This window comes from Thermochaetoides thermophila (genome assembly GCF_000221225.1).
Source record: "Thermochaetoides thermophila DSM 1495 unplaced genomic scaffold scf7180000011815, whole genome shotgun sequence".
NCBI lineage: Eukaryota > Fungi > Ascomycota > Sordariomycetes > Sordariales > Chaetomiaceae > Thermochaetoides > Thermochaetoides thermophila.
Genome location: NW_006383031.1, coordinates 1,346,912 through 1,369,543, shown reverse-complemented (window position 1 = coordinate 1,369,543; position 22,632 = coordinate 1,346,912). Strand labels below are relative to the sequence as shown.

General features: G+C 50.0%; 5 protein-coding genes, 1 non-coding gene and 2 pseudogenes across 8 annotated transcripts; 2 read left to right on the top strand and 6 right to left on the bottom strand.

Annotated features, from left to right (window-relative positions):
- Positions 1-205: 205 nt before the first annotated feature.
- CTHT_0019910 lies at positions 206-1,053 on the bottom strand (annotated as a pseudogene; the record flags this gene model as incomplete). The annotated part of the gene is made up of 2 exons: positions 206-971; positions 1,043-1,053. Coding segments are annotated over 2 exons (777 nt in total).
- Positions 1,054-2,985: 1,932 nt separating this feature from the next.
- On the top strand, positions 2,986-4,672 carry CTHT_0019900 (uncharacterized protein; the record flags this gene model as incomplete). The annotated part of the gene is made up of 4 exons (XM_006692409.1): positions 2,986-4,072; positions 4,151-4,331; positions 4,434-4,589; positions 4,657-4,672. The coding sequence occupies 4 exons, from the start codon at positions 2,986-2,988 to the stop codon at positions 4,670-4,672; spliced, it is 1,440 nt and encodes a 479-aa protein (XP_006692472.1).
- A 91-nt stretch (positions 4,673-4,763) lies between these two features.
- CTHT_0019890 (uncharacterized protein) lies at positions 4,764-6,295 on the bottom strand (the record flags this gene model as incomplete). Its single annotated transcript, XM_006692408.1, has 2 exons — positions 4,764-6,142; positions 6,208-6,295. The coding sequence occupies 2 exons, from the start codon at positions 6,293-6,295 to the stop codon at positions 4,764-4,766; spliced, it is 1,467 nt and encodes a 488-aa protein (XP_006692471.1).
- Positions 6,296-7,006: 711 nt separating this feature from the next.
- On the bottom strand, positions 7,007-7,103 carry CTHT_0019880. The gene is given in 2 exon segments: positions 7,007-7,050; positions 7,067-7,103. It is a non-coding gene; the product is annotated as a tRNA-Ser (tRNA).
- Positions 7,104-7,305: 202 nt separating this feature from the next.
- CTHT_0019870 (uncharacterized protein) lies at positions 7,306-8,805 on the bottom strand (the record flags this gene model as incomplete). Its single annotated transcript, XM_006692407.1, has 1 exon — positions 7,306-8,805. One exon carries the CDS (start codon positions 8,803-8,805, stop codon positions 7,306-7,308), a length of 1,500 nt encoding a protein of 499 aa, XP_006692470.1.
- Positions 8,806-14,334: 5,529 nt separating this feature from the next.
- Positions 14,335-15,643, bottom strand: CTHT_0019860 (transesterase-like protein; the record flags this gene model as incomplete). The annotated part of the gene is made up of 4 exons (XM_006692406.1): positions 14,335-14,469; positions 14,533-14,805; positions 14,867-15,496; positions 15,557-15,643. The coding sequence occupies 4 exons, from the start codon at positions 15,641-15,643 to the stop codon at positions 14,335-14,337; spliced, it is 1,125 nt and encodes a 374-aa protein (XP_006692469.1).
- Positions 15,644-16,264: 621 nt separating this feature from the next.
- On the bottom strand, positions 16,265-18,026 carry CTHT_0019850 (annotated as a pseudogene; the record flags this gene model as incomplete). The annotated part of the gene is made up of 6 exons: positions 16,265-16,697; positions 17,013-17,107; positions 17,226-17,482; positions 17,534-17,546; positions 17,663-17,884; positions 17,955-18,026. Coding segments are annotated over 6 exons (1,092 nt in total).
- Positions 18,027-19,284: 1,258 nt separating this feature from the next.
- Positions 19,285-19,809, top strand: CTHT_0019840 (uncharacterized protein; the record flags this gene model as incomplete). Its single annotated transcript, XM_006692405.1, has 2 exons — positions 19,285-19,427; positions 19,563-19,809. The coding sequence occupies 2 exons, from the start codon at positions 19,285-19,287 to the stop codon at positions 19,807-19,809; spliced, it is 390 nt and encodes a 129-aa protein (XP_006692468.1).
- Between the last annotated feature and the right edge of the window lie 2,823 nt (positions 19,810-22,632).

Here is a 22,632-nt window from a genome sequence, read left to right as displayed (position 1 = left end):
CCTTGATGGATCTCTGTCAGATTTGTGCGGGCGTAGATATAAGAGCCTATTGCCCGCACGGTACTATCCCATGTGCCATGGATATCGTAAGTCATGATATTGAACCAGTCAATCCATGGCTCCAGCTCCTGGAGGTTAAAACCCCTGAGATACCAATAGGCCGCCGGAATTGCCATACTGATACCATACCTCCTCCCAGTCCGATTCAAGCGCTCTCAGAGTCGTCGCACCATTCGAGGGTAATTTTCGAAGTCTGCTGGAATTCCGCCGCGATCATCTGCCACTGGGTACTGCTCAAATCTCTGTTAGTCGTGTGACTCCAGACTGTTGCTATTCTCCTGAGGTCACTTGCCTCCCAGTCCAGATCCACTCCGTCAAAGTCGTATCGTTGCATGAACTTGATCAGTGACTCGAAGAACGCATCCTGGTTGGCATCTGAGCTAACCATATCGGAGAATGCAGTGCGATAGGGGCCTGGGTCGTTCATAGCCCACCCTCCAATGGCAATCCAGACCTGTAATCCAGGCTGTCTTGCCTTCAACGCTGTAACGGCGCCATACAACTGAGCTGTCTCAGGGTTCATGTCCACAACATGAAAAGTTTGCGGGTGTATCATCGCAAATGCGAAGTTTATGTGCGTGATGTGTCCCAGAGGGATCTCCTCTGGCTTCATAGTCCCGCAGGGCCTGCCGAGATTCCAGCCTTCATAATAGGCAACAGTGCGTTTGTCGGAAGTAAGCTGCTCGATAGGACATTCCGGGCTGGCCACTTTCTTGCCCTCGCAGAAGCTCTGCGTGGTTCCGCAAAAGCCAAATCGGCTGCAGCACACGTTGAGAGGGCACTTTGATGCTTGCGACCATTCGGCCCCCCAACCAGGATCGCATTCACTTTTCCAGTCACAATTTGAGGTGCAACGGCCGGGACTGCAAAACTCGGGGCCACCGCCGCATATTCCATTGCCGTTGGCATCTCTACATGCTCGTGGTTAGTCATTATCATAAGACAAAACCCGGCTTTGGAGCTTACAAAGGACCACAGCAACCAAGCTTGCATGGCTTTGTTGTCGAGCACATGTAATCGACGTCCTCCTCAGGGGCTCGAACATGGATTTCTCCAAGATGAAGAGAGCCATTGAAGCTTAGCGCTTGAACAACAACCCCTCCCACAATCAACAGTATGGAAACTTTGATGAAACGCATGTTCCTCGTCTACTTGTCGAGACACAATCTAAGTGTATTGGATTAAAAAGAATAGGTGCAAGGTTCATGTCCTTTGCGAAAGAACATTAAACTTAAGGAAGATCGGTGTTGAAAACAGGACTCAGAGATACAACAGGCGATGAACCCTAGGAAGGTAGCTAAGAAGACTCTATGATGAAATTCCTCCAGATTATGGTGAACCTGACAGAGTATAAGCATGACCATACTGTTGCTTCCCTGTCCAGCCCCTTCGAGTGCGAGGACCTCAGTTATGCTGAGTACAGCCTGCGCCCGTGTAATGACCGGTAAAACTGCTTGATGAGTAATCGCCCCCAATATATTACTGCCTGTCACACATCCTCATATAATTTCCCATGTTTTGCTAAGCACGATGCTGTCAAGTGTCGAAAGAGTTTAGTGTCAATGAGAAGCAGTTTACTTCCCAAACCAGCAAATACGCAAATCCAGGTAAGAATGCGTGATGCACTAACTGTACGGTACGCATGGCACAGTGTAGCATTGATTATTATGAAGGTAGTATCATATGGGTTTCGCTGACAAAGACCATAGTATAGTGCTTATGGTTGTAATTACTTGTGCTGACATAGCTGGAGCAAATGAAACCTTGAGAGATGCCATAGGCGTTCTATGCAAAGCCTCAGGGTAACTGAGAGTATGTTATCCATTGTGTGTAAGTGAGTCTCGAAATCCCTTGTTGCTTGCTAATGAGAGACTCCATCTTCACTAACAGGTACAACACGGTTCAGGGTGAAGAAGGGCCCATCTTCATCGCGTGACAGGCTTTAGGCTTTAGGGAATCTACCTACCCAAGGCTTCTGTTTGTCCGTTCCAATAAGCATCTTCATAGCCATCACCTGGAATAAATGGCTTCCATGTCTAGGTTCTGGTCACTAACTTTCTCCATGATACAATAGAGACTGGATGTGTAATTGCGCAATGCTATCTCACTGATGTTAAACGTCACTCTACGCTTCGCTTGAACACCAGTGCCTTTTGTTTCACCAAATTTTGTGCAATGATTTCACCGTCATGGCTTTTTCTGGTCATGTTATGGCCGACATTATCGTTTTGCTCTGTACTTCACTATGCCCGACGCCCCGTCACTAATGACACGTCGACATCGCGACTCTCTAAAAGACAGGATCCTGGCCTTGTTGACGAAGTGGAATTGAGCTTTATTCAACGATGGGCAGCCATTGGCGACAGCTTCACTGCAGGCATAGGCTCGGGAGGCTTGGACCGGTCTCCTGGGGCGTACGAATGCTCCCGCTACACATACACTTGGCCTAATATCGTCAACCGCGCCATTGGATCCGACAGTAACAACTTCCAATACTTGGCCTGCAGTGGCGCTCGATCCTATGATGTGTTCCAGCAGGTCCAGCAGCTTGAAGGCAACTTGGATTTGGTGATGCTCACTGCTGGTGGAAATGATTTGTGTCTGGTAAGATATACATTCTATTGTAACTTTCTATTCCCTTCATTCTTCCCTTGAACTTCCCTTCGTTTTTCTTTTATTTTTATTCTTCTCTTCTATATTCCATCTTCCCTCTATTCCTCCTTTCAGGCTCTCCCCCTTGCTCCTCTTTCTGCTTTCCTTTCTTCTCTCTTTAATTCTCTACTTGACTCTCTCCTTCGATCTTTCTTTCAATCTTCCTTCCCTTTTCCCCTTCATCCTTCGTTTCTACCTTCCCATGTCATTCTTTCTTTTCTTTTGCTATCCTTATTCTGTTATGGTTCGTTAACATCACTTGTAAAGGCAGCAATGCTTGTTCGATGCGTTTTCGTTGCGTACTTTGGCGAGGAAGTCTGTCATGAGGTCATTAATAAGGCGAGGGAAAACATAAACACAATTCTCAAGCCAAACATTCGCGAGATCCTTAATGCCCTGAAGCAAAAGGTCAAGCGAGGGGGGATTGTGGTCTATCTTGGCTATGCCCCATTCTTCAATACCGAGAATGAGGATTGCGCAAACCCCGAGAAATACCAGTGGGCACTAGCTACCTATGGAGAACTGGACTTCTTTGGTCGAAGTGACTTTCTGCGTCTGACGATTGAGCGGAGGCGGGTCTTCAATGACTTGGTTCACCAGATCAACCGGGCTATTCGAGAGGTGGTCGAGGAGCTTCACAACGACCGGAACAAGGTTTACGATATTGGCTTCGCAGACTGGAGTTTCTTTCCTGAGCTGGTGGACGGTCAATTCTGTTCACCAAGGAGCACTGGAACATACCCGGACTTTCATCAGCCTGAATTGCTATTCTTTAAGCAGGACACCAGGCCCGACAGGCATGGACCACTAAATAATGAACTGCGTCGTCGTGACGAAACTGAGGGAGTTGTTAGGGGAAATGTTACTGAGGGGGATGGAGCGAGACCTCAGTTTGATCGAAAGCCTCACGCGATGTTCGATGGGATCTCTGGAGTCAAAGGCCGATATTACCCACCAGGCACATCCCGCAACCCCCAGACTGAAGTGAAGCGCCAACTTCATCGCCGTGCGCCAGCTCATCCTGACTGTCCAGGAGACAACTCCTTCGACTGGACCTTGGGGTTCGGTTTACCTGATGGACTTGGGCAGCTCTTTCACCCCAATCCTAAAGGACATGAGGCCATGGCTGCTTTTGCCCTGCAAACATTGGCGACAGTGAAAGCACAGCAGCTCGATATAGTCGTGGATTCTTGTGAAATTCAGGAGGACACTTTCCACTGCTGGCGCGGACAACCTCTACGTCAGGCATACACACAGTTTGAGACTGTCAATAAGCTCGCCAAGCAATTTTGCGAGAGAGACGTCGTCGCGCCACCCGATTGGGATGATAATTGGAGCTTTAGCAAGAGGTACAATATAGGTACGCCGGAAGAGGTAGAGTTTATCGTTCGAGTCAACAAAAACGCCTTGTTTTTTGACAAGGCCGACTGCTTGGCAGCTATGAACGGCATCATCAATCGCTGTGACACTGATAGCGACATAAACCCCTTGAACCTCAAATATGGAGGATGGCATACCCGCGGCAACTACCAGTACGAAATCACCCCGCTTTATCGACGTAACCACATCACCCGGGCCGATGGACGCTGTCGCGGCGAGTACAAGGTCTTTTACAGCAAGTATGTAATTGAAGGTCGAGGTTGGCTTGGGTCGGACAATGGAGAGTTATTGCGGGACAACGTCCGGAGATGCGCAGGTAAAGCTGATAAGTGGGAGGTCAGATACTATGAAAACCCGGATGAGCATAATGGCTGGGAATGGTATGCCAGCTTCCATACACACATCTGGACTAGCAATCGCTGCTTTAATAACCTCAAGGTTCAGGGGCGCTCGAAGGGATACACGCACAAGTGGAAGGCTAACCCGCAGTTGGAGAGGTATGAAGAATGGGGATGCTCGGGTAATGGGGATGCTCGGGTAATGGTTAATATTTACTTTGTATAGCATGAGAACACCATAGGTGATGGGAAGTATGTGACAAAGGCTCAGATAGTCAATGTTGATAGATTCAAGTTCGCAGGACGCATCTGCATCTTGACATGGAGATAAATTCAACAAAGCCCAGCCAGAACACAAACTTCCTTCTCCACAACCTCTAGTGCATTCTCCTTAGACACTTCAGTCGCCAGCTCCCTCGCACGAGCCCGATATTTTGGATTAGTCAAGATTTCATCCACAGCAGACGCCACAGCCTCAGCGGACGGTCGACCTGTACGGAGATTGATGCCAACGCCAGTCCACTCGACCCGAGCAGATACCTCACACTTGTCCTCCGTAAGACCGGCGGCAATAACTGGCACGCCGTTGACCACACAGTGGACAAACCCTCCATAGCCGGCATTAAACACCATGACGTCAGCATACTTGAGCACGGCATCGTACGGGATGAAGTCGACCACACGGACGTTCCCCACATCCCCTTGTTCCTCAGAGGCAGGCAAGATACCAGGGGGAACCTCTAAACCCCCCTTCCCCAACAGCGCGATCAGCAAAACATCCTCCCTGCCTGCGAGTGCCTTCGCTGTTGGCGCCAACAACATGCTGTAATCCCTCGCCAACGTCCCCTGCGACACAACTACAATCCTCCTTTTCTCCACATTTTCAACCACATCAGCCTGCCACCACAAAGGGAATACAAACCCCTTCGGTACCGCCCCGCTCGGCGGCACACACCCCGCAAACTTGACATGCGGTGGCAAGTCGGGACGAGGGTACTCCAACGCGGGATGGCACAGCTGCAGGGTGGTGTTGTGGGCTGTTACGCTGAGGTTGATCATCCACTCGTCGGGTACATTGAGGCCACCAGCGGCGCGGATGAGGTCGCGGAAGCCGTCGTAGGCTTCGCGCACAACGAAGCGGTAGAGCCAATCTTTCAGAACACGATCGCGCTTGCGAGCAGAATGGTTGTCGTCTGAGGAGGGGAGAAGGCAGGTTGGAAAGGGGGGTAAATGGTCGGCGTCAAGCATCAAAGGGGTGACATTGATGCCTAGGGATGGGGGGGTAAGGAGGGGAGATTCTTCGCCATTGTCGCTGTGATCGAGGGAGGGCAGTTCGGCGCCCCATTTCCATGGGAGGAACCCGAACCACATCGTTTCGTTGATGATAACAATCTTTCGGCCAAGGCCTTCCGCTTTTACCTTCTTCAGCACATGCTTCAGACCAGCACGAGTGCTCTCTACCTGCCCCGGGATTTGGCCAATGAAGAATGTCTTGAAGTCCTGTGCCATACGGGCCATGCCCTCGGGGAAGGCAGCGCGAGCAGCACCCCATTGGCGATACTGGCCCTTTTCGATGGTAAGAGATTCGTGAACTGGGAAGAATGAGGCACCAGAGGAGGAAATCAAGTCGGCATGATGAGGAGCACCGACAAAGGTCACAGAGAAACCCCGGGAGGTAAGATGGCGCGCAATGGCAGTCAGAGGCAGGACATCTGGCATCATAAAGTTAGAACAAGTGCGTTAATGAGATATAGGAGGAAAAGAGATATCGACATACGTCCTGGGGCCGTGGAGGAAGTGCAGAGAACGAGGATCTCGGGAAGAAGTTCCTCAGACTGAATATCGCTGGTGGTAGTAGGGGACATGATGAAGCTCTGACTAACAATTGAGTACTTGGCGTCTGAATCTTCAAAACGTCGACGAAGTTAATTCATGCCTCTTGCAATCAGAAATGAGCTATAACTGCAGTTGGAATCGTGCTGAAAGGTTTAAAAGCATCCTGAAGCCTAAAGTCGAAGATAGAAATCCAGGAACAACCGAATCTCCGGACATCCCACCGGACGTGATATCGGACATGTGGCGAAGCCGACGCCATAGAAGAAAAGCCGGCTTGATATTCAGGCAATCTTAGGGTTGCAGATATTGGTTGTGATCTTTTTTGAGATCGACAAACCGCACGGGAGAAAACTCCAACGGCCAGGACGCGGGCGCGCACCCGTCTCCGACAGGTCGCACCGATCGCTTGGATCATCAACGCCCTTTAGCCGAACTGCAAGCATGTAATCACAACCTGGTTAGCTACCGCTATTAGTATCTGAGTTGATCAGCTGCAACAGGAGCTCGGGACCGACTTGAAGTCGAATGCCCGGGACTGCATCCTGAGTTTGCGCGTCCCTGGTGCCAAGCTTCCAGGGGTAACCACTGGGCACAGGGGTATGCGAAAACCGTGTGATACGGTTCAATAGGTGGAAGAACCTTTTGGGTGCATCCATAGAAAAAATATGCCGAATACTCTAGGTCACGTCGAGAATTAGACATGGAATGTGAAGGGGAAAAATGCAAAAATCGAAGCGAAGCGACAACTACAGGATTCGAACCTGTGAGGGCGAACCCAACAGATCTCATGAATCGCCTGATTCAAGTCTGTCGCCTTAACCACTCGGCCAAGTTGTCGAGTCGTTAATGCGTTGGGCAACAGTACTCAAGAGGTGGGTGGTCCCGGTCCCATCGTGCCTGAGCAGAGAGCACAGCATACTAATACATTCGGAGACGGCAAAAGAACACGACTGTTGGAGCTGCATGAAAAATCCTCGAGGATACTGAAGCCATTTAGCAGATAATGAATTTTGTGATTTGGAATGACGTAGGTAGCTCTTTAGTGATGCGAAGTACTCGAATCGCTTTCGCCGTCACCATCGTCCTGAATCTCTTCCCCTTCCATCAGCGATTCTAAGGCAGAGATAAGGACCTTCTCACACTGCATTCTATACTCGATTGCAAGCTGTTGGTTGGAATTACAGGGAGGAGGAAGCTCGTCATTTTCGCCAGCCATTTCCATCTCTGCCTGCTTCAATCGCTCGTAGTCATATTGCAGCTTTCCTGCAAGGGCGCCTTTGACACGATCGACGAGGTCCTGAATCAATTCTGGCAACTCTCTGTCCTCTGATGTAGGCTTCTCATTTTGCCACTGCTCTAGCGCATCCTTGACCTCAGGGACTTGAGATGATATGACCGAAGCAAGATCGTCCACAAGCGCAGGCTCGAAGTGTGCAAAAGCTGGCAGAGATGCAAATCTGCTTCCAAGCCCAGTGTGGGTGAGTCTTATCTTACCGGCAAGCGAGCTGGCATCATTCATCGAGCGCAGCGAGATAAGAAAATCTTTGGGCTGGTCGTCTGACTTGCTGGCATTTTCTCCTTCAGGCTGCTGCCTTTTCCGAACATGCACATAGTCGTTGTGTAACGTATCTGTTTCTGGGAGGATGAAGCCATAGGCAAGCAGCAGCTCGCTGTTGGTCTTGAAGCCATAATTGTTGAAGACCTGGTCTCCTGGACGGTAGGAATCTTGGCAGATGAGCTGGCAACAGTTGGGGTCTGATGTAGTATCCCACGTGTATGTCGCTGTCATTGAATGGTTGGCAATGTCGAAAAGAGGTTGGAGGATAGAGAAGTCGTCAATCTCGCGGGCTGATGGAAGTAAGGTCGAGACATAGTCCTTGACAGATTGCGAGAGTATCAAGGATGGCCGGAAGCTTCGGCTAGTAAATATACTGAATGCCCATTTGTACAGCATTTGAGAATATTCTTTCCAATTGGGGAAGTTTTCTTCCTTGAGGACTTTGCGTGCTTGCTTGTACTCGCGTTTGATGTTGGCCTGGATCTCACCAATAGCAACATGGGCATTCGTCCCTTCGAGGAACTGGATATCGTCCTCAGGCCAAAACGCTGGTAATGTCCAGGAATTGACTTGTTCTGGCTGAGGAAGAGTAGCAATGTAAGGCCACCAAAATGAATTCTCTCCCTTAAGATATTCCTTGATCAAGAAGAAGCGGCCGATGACGTGGGGAGGGAGCGAGTCCATGAAACGGGGAGGAAACGCAGGAGGGCTGCTGACGGTTGGCTTATTCGAAGTGAAATCGCACATAATTGGCCCATCGATCAAAGCATTCAGGTATGATAGTGTCGTAGATACTGGACAAGTGACAGCCGTGAATCCAGGCTCAAGCTGTTCTAGTGACGACTTTAGCGAAGGCTTTATGCGCAAGGAGAAACGGGTGACATTGTCCCAGTAGATCTCAACATTTTCGTGCAGCTTCGCTCCGTGGCCTTGAGACCAGTCCAAAAGCCTACCAAATCGTTCTCTGTCAGCTTCTCTCATCGTATCATGTAATTAATGTTTACAACGCCGAATCCGACTCAAGTGCAGGTTGCAATGACAGGGTGACGGGAGGGGAATGGAAGGGTAGCGATAAAAAAGTTGCCGATAAGATGATAAGATAAGGGTTTGGCAAGGTTTGGCATATACTGCGCAACCCGTGGCGGAAGGGAATCAACACAAGGCGAACGAGGTGTCACACCAGCAACACCTCGACCAAACAGAAGATGCTGACAAGTAATAAAGAAATGATATACGCCATGGGAGATTGAACATATTGCTTATTTCATGTCAACTTGGTAAAATACTCCTTCCTGACGGCAACTTTTACCCCTGAGCATTTCCGGACCAACAGATCCATCACAAAAGCAAGCACAATGGCATCATATTTGAAACTTCCAGAGTCTCAGTTGTTCTCATCCCACATCCTACCTTAGCCACTCTTCCAAAAAAAGCCAGCTAAGCTATATCTAGGAATCCGAATTGATCTTTTCTCAGCAACGTAGCTAAGGTGACCCAGCATATCGATTCTCCTGAGATGGGATCCCTGTCTTTCTCGAATGTTGCAGGGCGCAAAGAAGGCACTTAGGACTAAGAAACAGTCAAGATATGGGGAAACAATAACCGACAACAAAGATGAAATGAAGGAAGTAATCTAGAAGATATGAACCAGAGAAAGGGAATTAATAGCCATTAGATCTCCGGTTATGCTAGACCTTATCATGATCCCAAGGAAGCTTGCTTGCTCCGAGTGGTATGCTGGTGGCTGAGCGGAAACACTCAAGCTTGGACACAGTTTGCTCGCTTCCAGGCGTTTCTGAAGTGAGCAAACAACTTGTGAGCAACATTATTGGGTAGGAGAGGGTCGCCGTGAGGGAAATATTTGTCCTTGTAAAGTCTCCGGAGCCCTTGGATATCACGGGTCGACGGTACCAAGTTATAGCGTGGGAAGGAATTGCCATTCCCATCAACCAGAATGGCGAACCGGTGATCCCGTTCCCGTACTGATAATCCTGGTTCAGGAGGAAACACACCACCAACCGCTCCGGCTCCAGAGGGATAGAGCATAACAGAAGCCCAATCCAGGTTGTTCCATGATGCGCTGGATGTGTATTCCCAGAAAACATCCTTCTGCGCAGGAGGAAATGGTAACCAATTGCTTGCAGAAAACCTTTTGCTCGCTGCTGCGGTTCGAGAAGAACAGGTCAATTGTATCTCTTCTGCCTGCATGCGGCGGAGATTGGGAAACAGCGCTTCTACTTTCGCGACCATTTCAGGATAGTCCTTCAGATCTTGGCAGCGGAATGGTGAAGCTGTGGTGCCAAAACCGGGCTGGCCGTGAGCCCGACGTCCGTCGTAGTCATGAATGCTATCAGCAGTAAGTGGTCCAGTGACAGCGTAGTATTCCCAGCCGTTTGCCTGAGTCCAGAGATAAGGATTTTGATGCTCATGAAGAAGTCCCCAAGCATGACCAAGTTCGTGAACCACATTTGCCGTGACATCGAGCCATCCCAAGTCATCACGATCGGTGAGATGAGTGCTGGGTCCACTGGAGAACCTGTTGGGCGCCTGCAGAGCCAAACTGGTGGACAATCCCCCGTCTGGATCATAATAGATAACCAAGATTAACTCTCGTTGCGGATGGTTAGTACATTCCTCTCCAACCATTGGCGTGCGCCACCAGGATTTAGTCAACTCTTTAAACTTGAACTCAGCAGGATGGGCCCCATGCCGATGCCACACATCGATTGCGGCATCAACATACGTCTTCATAACATCACGGGCTGTTTTTGTTGCGTAGCAGTACGTTATTTCCGCATTTGGCCAAAGCAAAAACTTGGAGAGTGTACTATGGGCCACAATGCGGCCATATCGCTTGACAATTGCATCGTGAATCTCATTGTTCTTCACTGCGTGACCGATTTCATCAAGCTCTAGGCGTTCCACCGGGTGTGGTGACTGTATTCGCACCGACTGCTCCCAGAACGAACTGCCAGCATTAGCAGTGGTAGCGGCCAGGATACAACAAACGGTTGCGATAAGGATCAGCATATTGCTGATGAGCTCGTTCTCTTGCTTGTAGTCGAGACGGTAAGGCAATATGAGAATATGGCACCGAAAGATGCTTCCTTTGAAGCATAAGTTAGTCACCATGATGTTATGAGAATGGGAGTTGCGAGTCCAGCCTACTTTGTTAGATAGGTTGCTTTCTGTGGTGAACTAGAAGGTTTGATATGGATATGCCAGAAGCTAAAAGAGAATTATGTTTTTTTTTCCTTTCCGGCATGTGTCCGGCGGACCTGAGGCGACCAGGACGACCACTCTATCATGACTATATGGTGCAGTGGCAACCTTGCCCGCTCCCTCTCCTGCCAAAACGTGACTGAACATCAGAGTTACAGTTGCATCCATATATGCATGGCGATTAGTAACAAGGTGCGCTCAAAGCTTACATCTTAAGATCACCGGCCCTATTGCAAGGGATATAAGACCAGACAACCCACAAGATCTGACAACAGTGTGGGACAGGGAAAGGTTCACACTGTATCTCCTTAAAGCAGCTCCAGCCGAAAATGCGTAGTGTGGATCCTAAGCCTTCAAGGAGCTCTATGCTTTGCCCGGTACTGCAGATACCCTTATAATAACAATGCCAATCAAAACATGTAATCCCTAATATCTCCCTGCAACACCCATGTCTGCTCCGGCATATTATATTGTATCTCTTATTCCGCCTGTTGGCGACTCGTAACTTGGAGAAGATCTCATCATGATCAATCCAGCAGGAACGGGGTTTTGTTAGCCTTGGCCAGAGTTGGTTGATATCATACTCCTCTAAGTGCTGATGCATGCCTATATACGCTCGGACTTAAGCTTTACTTGTAGTCAACAACGATCCAGAACTCTACTATTGTCTGCCTCAACCTTTCTGTAAGTAAGAGACTGGACAAATCCGACGTTTACTTAGTACTAATCCATCATGGCTTGTCTGCAGGCTTGCAAGAGTGACAATGCATCGACAAAGTTGGAAACTTCAGGAGACTATCATTCTCCTGAGTTATCTAGTCAATACAATACTACCCCAAGCGACATCGTCACCAGGACCAACCCATCCAGGAGTATCTCCTGATTGCACTTCATGGCATATTGTCCAAAGCGGCGACACCTGCACTGAAATCGAATCCTTTTATGGAATTAGTCACAGTCAATTCTTGACGTGGAATCCGGATGTATCAGAGGACTGCACCCAGAACTTCTGGGCTGGGTACGCCTATTGCGTTGGCGTATCCCGTCAGGAGATCACTGCCTCCAACGGTAGTGCTAGTAAAACAACGACATTAACAACAACAACTCAATCTCAAGGTACACGTTCTCCTGGTCCAACAATCACCGGGACACCAAGCAACTGCAACCGGTGGCATCTTGTTGAAGCCAACCAGGACTGTGACATTATCACAAGTCTCTACGGGATTTCCAGAGAGCAGTTTCATGAGTTCAATCCAGCGGTGTCGAAGGACTGTACGATTAATTTCTGGCTTGGCTATGCCTATTGCATTGGGGTTGGCCCTTCAAGCTCTATCTTGATCTCAGAATTTACCACTACCACACCTTTGACTACAACAACCACAGAGTTTTTTAATTCTACCTACTCCATTCGACATCCCCTCAGCAGCTGGGTTATTGAAACACCAGCGCCAGACGACTCTTGGCCGCCAACTATGACTCAAGCTGGTCAACCTAGTTTCTGTAATGACTGGTATCAGGTTCAGGGGCCAGACACTTGCGAAAGCATTTGGCAACGTTACCGAACTTGGATCACATTGGCAGACTTGTAAGTGCTGCTGCATGAGTACCCCCATATAACCGAGGTTAGGTAATGAGTTCTAATTCTTATGGAACAGCTTTGCATGGAACCCGGCAGTTGGAACCGACTGTTCTGGTCTCTATGTAGGCTACTGGGTCTGTGTAGGAATCCGGCCCCAAGTCACCGGAACAGTCGGCTTACTACTACCGACGCTCGCTGAGAATGCAACTCTCCCACCATATGTGTCATGGACAGAGCCCCCATTGCCAACGCTTGATCCTCAGTTCACTCCAACTCCGTCCCACGGCCCTATGCCAACGAATTGTGTCGACTTTTACCAAGCAAGAAAGGTAAGATATTTTATAACAGGGTAAATGCTCTATGGATACCTTTCTGTTTGCTTTTCCCTCTTTCCTTCTTTTCCGGGCCGGTATTTACAAGTCACATCAAGTACTGGCCGAAGGTATACGGATCCCCGACCGCCTACCTGTTTTTGTTTTCTAGGACGAAACGTGCGAGGACATCCTTTTAGAACACAGCGAGATCACACAGCAGTAATTCTTCCAATGGAATCCTGTCCTCAATGGCAACTGCGCGGGCCTTCTTGAAGACAGATACTACTGCGTTGGTGCCTATGATGATGGTAACTTGCCACTGCCCCAGACAGTCGGTATCAAACCCGCGTCAGGGGTGCCGGAGGACTCAGCTGCTAACTGTGTGGCTTGGTACCAAACCTCGTTGGGTGACACCTGCGAGGATCTAGTCGTTATGTTTGGGACATTCTCCGAGCAGGACATTAAGGTGTGGAACCCATCTGTTGGTACTGATTGTTCTCGGATCGAGGTAAGTCAATCTCCAAGTTTTGACAGGAGTATCCTGAGAGTGTCCAGTCCATGAGAGCTGAGTCAACATGCTTTACAGGACAATGTCTGGTATTGTGTGGCTGTTCCAGGCACGCCTACAACCCGGACTGCCCCAGTACCCACAACACTGTTTCTCCCTGAAGACGAGACAACCACGACATCGACAAGTGCGATTAGTGTTACCACCGCCGATAAACCACTATCAACCTTAACCTCCGGGATGTCAACAACTTCAGGGCAAGCAGTGACATCCACAGCACGTCCTGCCAGTAGCATTACCAGTGAGCTGCTCGTCAGCACCCCTCAGCCGATCCAGGTAACTACACTTCCACCTTTTCCGCGAGCTAACCACCATACCAAGGTCCCAACCGCGCTAACACCCTTTCCAGTCCATGATCGAAGGCTGTCGACGTTTCTACTTTGTCCAGCCGGGAGATACATGCTGGGAAATTGTTAATCATGCAAAGATCACGCTCAGGTAAGGAGCTATCTTGAATCCTCCGTCCTTTGAAAGCAAGTCAATAGGCATGAAGCTGACACGGGTTCATCACAGTAACTTTCATGAGTGGAACCCTTCAGCTGCTCCGGATTGCACTGGGATGTGGGCAAATGTGTATGTTTGTGTTGGCATTGATGGGCCGGTGGCTACTTTCTCTGGGGTCCCACCGCAGCCGACATGAGGGAGCACTAGGATTCCACGGGTTATTCTTGCATCATTTGTGACAGTTGACATTGGCAGATAGTCTCTTCTTGATCGTAATGCCACCATTTGCCTGAGTTCAACCCCCATCGAAACCGAAAAGAGGATTGAGCATCTGAATTGGGAAGTTTTGCTAGGAAAGCCGAACAAGATAAGCACGATGCAGACTACTTTGAGATATGAAAAAGGTCCTCATAAACGCCCCTTTCTAACTCGACAAACAGATCCCTGATTACAGGATCACCCCATGGGAACACAGTAGCAAACCGCACTCCTCCAACCCCAGCCTTAGGATCAATCCACTAATGCCCATAGTCAGCAAAAGCAACCTATAATCGAGTGTGAGACGACGGAAACAAACTTACCCAGTGAGAGCCAGCAGTTCCAAGCCACATCATGCTCCCCGCCCTCCTTCGTCCCTCCATATCCTCCAAGTTGATCATCCCAGCCAATCCATAATCCAGTGGTCCCTCAGCTTTCCTCTCAAGCAACGGCGTAAGCCAAGTTACCTCCTCCCCGTACACAATCTTCTCCAATTCTTCTCTCTGCTGCTTATTCAACTGCGGAGCAACCATTAACTCGGCACTCTCCTTCGTAATTAATCCTTCCTCACCACCCGCAAGCGCTCGCAAAACATTCTGCACCAGCCTACTCCAAAGGGATAGGACACTCCATGGCCAAGCTCAACTCCCCACTCACCGTATCCCTGATCGCAATCGGAACAAACCTCTCTTCCTTCCCGCTCCCGCCCTCTAACAGCCTTCGTAAATAAAACCCAGAGCTCTCCATACCCAATTTATCGAAGATTTCCTCCTTCATGTACTCCTCCAACCTCTTCCCCGTGATCCGCTCGATGGGTATACCGACCCACTCGATAGCCGTACCATAAGACCACGTCTCCCCGGGCACAAACCGCATGGGAAACATCAAACCCTGCAACGTGCCGCCAGTGGACTTAGCCGTGTGCTTGACCTCTCGCGCCCAGCGGATGAGATCCTCATCCGGGATGTCATACCCCAGCCCCGCAGTATGCGAGAGCAACTGGCGGAGTGTGACCGGGACGTCGTAAGGTTCGAGAATGGGTGTTCCATCAGACTGGAAGCCTTTCAGCACAAGAGAGGATGCGAGCTCGGGGAGATGGGGGCGGACGTCATCATCGAGGGAAAGTAGGCCGCGTTCGACGAGTTGCATCGCGCGAAGGGAGGTTGGGAATTTGGACATGGAGGCTATGTAGGTTACGGAGGAAGGAGTGAAGGCCGCGGAAAGGGGGAGAGTTGGTTGCGGCCTGCTGAGCCGGAGTAGAGGATGCCTGAAGAAAGAGAGAGTTAACTGGAGGGCTTAATCGAGGGAGAGCAATATCAGTGTGGCTATACCATTTTTGCTAACTACCACGAATGCGGCGCCGAGAACCTTGTTCTTGGTGTCGGTGCCCTGGGCAGCGTATTTCTTGAGAATAGCGTCAAGGTTGGTCGCCATTGAAACCAACAACTCCACAATAGAGAGGAAACGCTAATGAACAAGGATGTCGAAGACAAAGTGAGCGGCACAGAATTCAAACTATATGACCGGAGTAAATTACAGGCCCAATGACCTGGCCTCATGTGCAAACCATCAGGCTTAGCTTTGTGCGATGAAAAAGCGACAGCTCGAGAGGCTGTGTCTGGAGAGTATCGCAATCGCCAAAAATGGCAGTTGAGCTATCCAAAAGTTTCGATTATCTAACACATCAAGGCTCGAAGTGTGACAAATTGAAATAGAAGGCTGCATTCTTGCAACTTCCGCAAGCAGAATCGGGACTCAGTACTCCTTTTCAAGGTTCCTGGGAAATGCTTGACCAATTGTGTTACGTCATTTACAGAAGTGGATGCGTTCCAAAAAGAGGGCGTTGGACTTGTCAGTACAAATACCGCAACGCTCATGGGTGGAAAACGCCAATATTTGGGGTCTGAGTTTTGGGACAAGGATTAGGCAGCTAGGGAGCTGCGCTCACGGTTCCTGACCAACAAAAACTGTGCGATATACTGCAGATGGTGGTCAGAATATTCGCTTCGTCCCCATTCGCGTCTAAACCCTCAATCAGCCGGAGGGGGACGCAATTCAGGTGCACGGCAAAGTCTGGTTCCTTCGGACCCAGGCGTTCCTCGAACTCCAGACCAACCCAGCAGCGACAACCTCCAGGAAAGCAACGGATTTGTGAAAGAGCTCGAGATAGTTGAGAATCAAAAGCCCCCCCCCCTCCGGGCACCCCAACTGTGACACAACAGCCTTGTCCACCAGGTCAAACATCTCCAAAGGAGCAAGATTGGTGAGATTGTGTTTGTCAGCTTTGACTAGAGCAGTCTCTCGCTTGACGCGTGCCTTGCTGTCATCACTTCCATGACCCTCAGATGCAGCGCTCGTGCCGTTGGCAGCATTCCCATTCTGCATGCCCTTGGCCTGGCCTTTCTCGATATGAAACCGGTATGCAGTAAGCTCGCGAAGATAATCGGGGTAAATAAAGTCGCGAAATCGGCGCTCATCCCAGGCGTAACTGTTGAATATCTTCTGGATACTGGCGTCAAGCACAAACTATCTGATATCGCTAAAACGGACCTCGGTGGACTCCTTCTCTGGCTCTTTTCTTGGAAGCTTTCCGAAGTTCTAGGTGATAGCCGCCGGACCTCTAGCATCGCTTAAATCAAGCTTAAATTGGCTGCCCCTAACATAGGTTTTGGCGTAGTGTCTCGTCATGTCCCATGCCGGTACCGTCGAATCAGCAGCAAGTGCGGAGTGATACAAATAGGCTGCTACATTAACAATGTCGTTCAACAATACGAATTCATATTCTAGCTAGCTGCAGAAGAACCTCTTACGGAAGTCAAGCTGACCGACCTCAATGGGTTCCTGCTGATGCATGAAGAATTCAGGGTCCTCGTTGACACCCTTGCCCATGAGGCAAGACTGCTTGTCAGGCCACATGAAGTCCTCCACGATGTAGTGGTTCATTTCCAAGGGGACGGCTCTTCCAATGCTTCTTGAAGCCAAGATCTTTGCAGTACTTCATCGGATCATGGAAAACCTTGCAGGCCACGTTGGTGAGGACACCCAGAGCAGTAGGAGACATGGTTCTTGGCATTTTGTTGCAGATGGTGTTTAAATCCTCGAAGAAACAGTAGACCATCATGTAGAGATCAAACTCGTCATCCTCCTCATCGCCAGACCCAGCAAAGCTAAAGTCGATTTTGTCGATCCAGGGGCGACCATTGTTCGACTTGACCCAGGCCTTCAGGGCTTCTCCGGCTTCCGTTGCTTCTTGGCTGACTTCCTCGATGACTTCTTGGAAAGGGTGGGTGTGGTTTCGGTCTCAAACTCAACCCTCTCAATAACAGCTTTCTGAGTCCTATTCGCAGCAGCTTGTACCTCAAGGCATCCGATCATGTTATTGAAATCTGTCATGTTGATCCGACAGTTATATTTTGCCGGCATTTTCGCTCCCCAAGAAGTTCTTGCGCTAACCAGGCCCTCGAGCTTGGCCAGGACACGCTGCAGTACCGATATGTGGGCATGGCTGGAGTTACTCTGCTTGATCTTCTTTCTGGTAGTGTTTTTCGTCGCTTTCTGGAAGAAATTGAAGCCCTTATTGCACAGAATAACGACATCAATTGAGATGTTAATAGCCACATCAGGAACGTCGTCGGGACTAGCATACTTGGCGATGGTATCGGCGAACTCCTCGACCTAGGTCGATTGCATCGACTGCACTGTTGTCTGGGGCGCAATTGATAGTCGTGATTCCATGGATAACTACCTGGTTGGTCTTTTCCTTTGGACGGCGCGGGAGTTGCCGAGTCTGCGATATGGTCGATGGTGGTTCAGGCATCGAGGGTGCTGGGTTGTTTGCTCTAGCCATCGGCTTCTTGTGCCTTTCGCGCCCCCAACCTCTTCGCTGTTTGCTTCAGCCAACTGGTGAATTGGGCTTGGCCGAACTTCAGACCGGCGCCATGTGCCGAAGCCTTTAAGCTTCGACTCTTGAGAGTCCATTGTGCTCAATATACCGTACCTGGTTGCTGGGGAGATCGCCGGTTCATCGCGGAGTCGCAACTCGACGCGTCCAGCGTTGTCCTTGATCAGAACCCCTGGCTGCTACCCCGCACAAAATACCCCGCCTTCTGTTTTTGACAACCAAACTCCGCTCGGATCGAGATGTCAACCGAACCATCGTCCAAAGTATTGGCAGTTTTAGATAAAAGGGAACATGATGGTGAACAACACGAAGACACTGCCTACCTAAATTGTCACCGTTTTGTCACCCATTTCAGCACCTACTTACCCCAAAAATAGATCGGAGCAGCCGAAAGAGATTGAGTTGGTGGCACAGAGGAAGCCATTTTGGTCAATGTATTTCTGATCGTCCTTGACAAATGCGTTGAGAGACATATCTCGACTTCGCAGCATGGTTGGGGCTTGTGTGATGGAAAACACAGTTGGCACATGTAAGTGCTGTCCATTTGGTTACCGTAAGCTGAACAGAGCTCTGTCATTGGTTCAACAGATGGGAGACGTTTGACTTCCAGGGTCAGGGAAAGAGGAAGGGGACTTCCAGAATTGAGACAACTAAAAACCCGATACAAGTTTTGCAATATGACTACCTCGGCCAAATGGGCCAGCGTCTGATCTATACATTATTATCATTATCGATTTTTCCACGGTCTTTACTTCGATCGCGGCTGCAACGCACGGCAGCTACCTTATCGAAGCTTTTTGCGATTTGCCGATGTTGGCGATTGAAACCTCAGGACGGGTGGGACCAATAGGAAGACCCGTACCTTCCTCAGAGCTGCAGGATCACGTCAGCCCAGTACCCTACCAGCTTTCCTCTTGAACGCGCTCGGTCTGGCATATACTGCCTACTACGTGCTGCTCTCCCGCGTCCCAAGGGTTAGGCTGTTACACAGCTTAACGGTCGGCAGCATTTCTGTCGTGAGACACGAAACATTCTGGTATCTTTTTTGATCTCGCCTCTCATCCTTCACGACCGTCTTCTATCGCCAGCTTTTAACCCCAAAGGCAACACACCCAGCTCAACAAGACTACTACGTACGCTTTTACGCGACGAAAGAGCCCCTCTGCATATTGCTATGGACTCCCTCGACATCCTCGCCGCCACACACGCCCAAATGGGTCGTGCCATTCCACAGCGTGGCCATGAGTGTCGTGTTTCTGCTCTGGAGCCTGGCCTATGTGCTCATGACGCGTCGTTCGCTGGCCACAAAGTCATATGGTATGCCGGTATTGGCCCTCATCATCAATTTGTCGTGGGAGATCATCAACTTGTTCTACGTCTGCAAGATGCCCCTCAAGAAGATCGGTCTTATCATGTAGCTGGTTCTTGACATCGGCCTGGTTTACACAACAGTTTGCTTCGGCCCCAAAGAATGGCGCAGGTTATGCGCATCGTCAACTCCACCGTCGCCGGCACCGCCATCGGCGTCCACGTCGGCGAAGTCGCCGGCAACGTCAACAACGAAAACCCCGGGCTCTGGCCAAGCAACCACCTCGCCTTGGGTGGGGCGCAATATTGGCCTTTCCCTGACACTTTTGACCGCCGCAGGCTGCGTCGTCCAGTGTGCATTCTCTGTCTGGTGGCTGGCAGTACCTGGTAAAGGCCACAACCCAACCGGCGATAAGACCGGCAAATGGTGGGGCGGCCATGACCGCCATGACACCTCAGAGATGGCCTTCTGGTCTGCCAGAGTTGCGCGGCTACTGCAGTCTCATGATGTTGCAAGAGCGAGGTCATTCGGGCGGCACGAGCTATGGGATATGGTCAGTTGAATGATCATATCCAATTGTCCTTGTTTTCCTAGACCGAACCTTGTCGTCAACCCTGGCCTTGAGTCCGGCAGCACCTGACTTCCGGGTCCGATCCTCTTCTTTAACTGGACATGGCAACGCCACAAAATCTTATTGAGCATCATCACACATTCGTCAGCCCCCAACAAGCGCTTCTATGACAGTGAATGCCAGGATGAATAGGAACAGGCTGCTAAGAAGTTAAAAACTGAGTTTTGCAGGACTCTAGGTTCAGCCCTGGTGCCACTAGCCGGCTATCTGCCCATGTAGTGGTGTTAGCCCGAGGCTCATGGCTATGTCGTTAGCTGGCCTTCAGCAGTTATCTGGGAAGGCTCGATCGGATGCGATCTAATCTATCCCTTCGTCCTCCAGTGTGTTCGCCGCGAGGAAATTGTTCTGCCCAGACGGCAGCCTCACGAGCAAACATGACAGAGCCGTTGCTAACCCGATTGAGATCGGAGATAAGAAGGCGAACTGACTCGAGTGAGATCGCCCGTGTCTCAGATCTGCTTGTACACTTCGTCTTCGATGCGCAGATCTTCCCTGGATCCAATTCCCTCCCCAACAACACTCCCTTGCGTCGTTGTCGCTGCCGAAACTCCGATCGTTTGCCGCGATCATCTCCCAAACACAATCGCTGGCTTGTTCGGATACCCGAAACCTCCCCCTCCATCACAGCGCGCACTTCGGAAGTACAAACTCCTTGTCTTCTCCGCATGTGATGCATTGCGTTGCACGGCATACCCTTCCTGAATACCGACCCAAACTTCCGGGTCTCAAGTGTTGTACATAAAAGGAAGATAGCACTATGTTTGCCGTTAGTAGACCATTCTTACGCGGTGAATCCTCTTCAGCCAACATAGAATGCCTTGGAAGGGACAACTACTTGGGGCATCACGCTATCAGTCACTCTCTACTCTCGAATAGCTGTACGACACGCAGACTTTTGTGTGGGATAAGTGCGACAACTCATGCTCGATCATCCATCGACACGTTGCAGCCCTGCCAAGGCAGCTGCAGCCATTGCCGTTACATCGTGGGGTCGTTCGATCCAAACTGTCGGGTCCGTGGGCTGGTGTGGCCAACACCGCCTCCACAGTGTCCCTGCAACACGCCCAAAGGGGTAATGAGTAGAGGTCAAGATCAGAGAAAACGGAGGACTTGACGGAAGAGAAGCTTGTGCTCTCTTTGAACCAGAGGGCTTCAGGTCCGTTTGGGAAAGATGTACCGGAACCTGGGAGGGTTGTTGTTTTGACCTTTCGCCATTTCGGACAACTGTTAGCAGCTTTGCCCAGATGTTTTGGAGGCTTGAGGGTGCGAATAGCTCCCGGTGTTGCACTAGGCTCTCTCCATTCCGCCGCACAAATCATAGTGCGGAGCGTTATCTTTGGGCTTGGAGCTGCCCAACCGTCGCGCAGATATGCCTGAAGACCACTCATATACTCTGCACTACACTAGGAAACATCAAATCATGTTACGTCGAAGGACTTATGATTGCATCAATGAGGTTCAGGAACCTTCAGCGCTTCTGCTATTGGTGAGCGCAAGTCTATTTCTACATGTGTTGCGATCCAGGCTCCGTGGGCTGTGTCAGAACTGGTAGTCCAGCCACCATATCTCTGATGATGCGAATTCCAATTACCATTCCATCAGGGACATAGGAGTACAGCAACCCAATTATTGATAGCGATGCGGCTTTCGAGAAGGGGTATCAAACAAGCAACCCGTTGAAACCGGGATTGAATATGGATGGATGGATGGATGGATGGATGGCAGTCTTTGTTTGTAATGTCTGACATGAGGCTCAAGCATCTTGAACATCAGGTTAGAGAAGCGCATCCTCATTGGCGATACCTGCTTGCTTGCACAACACTGATCGCATATAGTCCATGCTGACTAAGTGCGTAGCGTAGATTGTTACCGGTTTGTGCACTGCGCGTCTGCTGTGTTGCACGGGACTTGGAGCCTGTTCCGGTCAAGACCCACTGCCGGTCCGGCAAGGCTCTCACCGGTGCCGATTGTGGAACCGATCTGGAGCTGGGAACGTCTAGTGACATACATCGCGAGGTGGAATTCTTGGTGATAGGCCGAGCCTGGTCAAGAAGGCCGCTACCGGCGTTGTGACGGCATCGATCTCAACCAATTGTACCTAGAAGGTGGCTTTTGCTCAAGAGACTTGGGGATACAACGATGACGGCAAGGCATGCCGGAGCATCACATCCGGTTGCGTTTGGGCTTTCTTCGTTTTGCAGCACAATAGATGTAATCCCACACACCTCTTGTTCTGACGAGTTTGTTCTTCTGACGAATTTGTTCTCCTGGCGATGGCGTAGATACCGTCTCCTTGGAACAGGAACTACAGGGCAGCTTGTGCATGCCCCCACATATGACTGCATGAAGTATCCAGGTTCTTTATCATTTCATCGGAGGTTATTTGGTCAGTAAAGAGCAGCCAGAAAGGCTCCATAGAATCCTTCTCCAACCTTATAGGAAATGCACACCGAGTTGCCAAGCTCCGATCCTATTTCGTTCACCAACCGGTGAGTTGCGTGGGGGAAAGAGATAGAAGGTGAGGCTGACAAGAGAGTGGGTGGCTAAGGTGGCTGACGATGGGATGGGGGAACAACAGGATG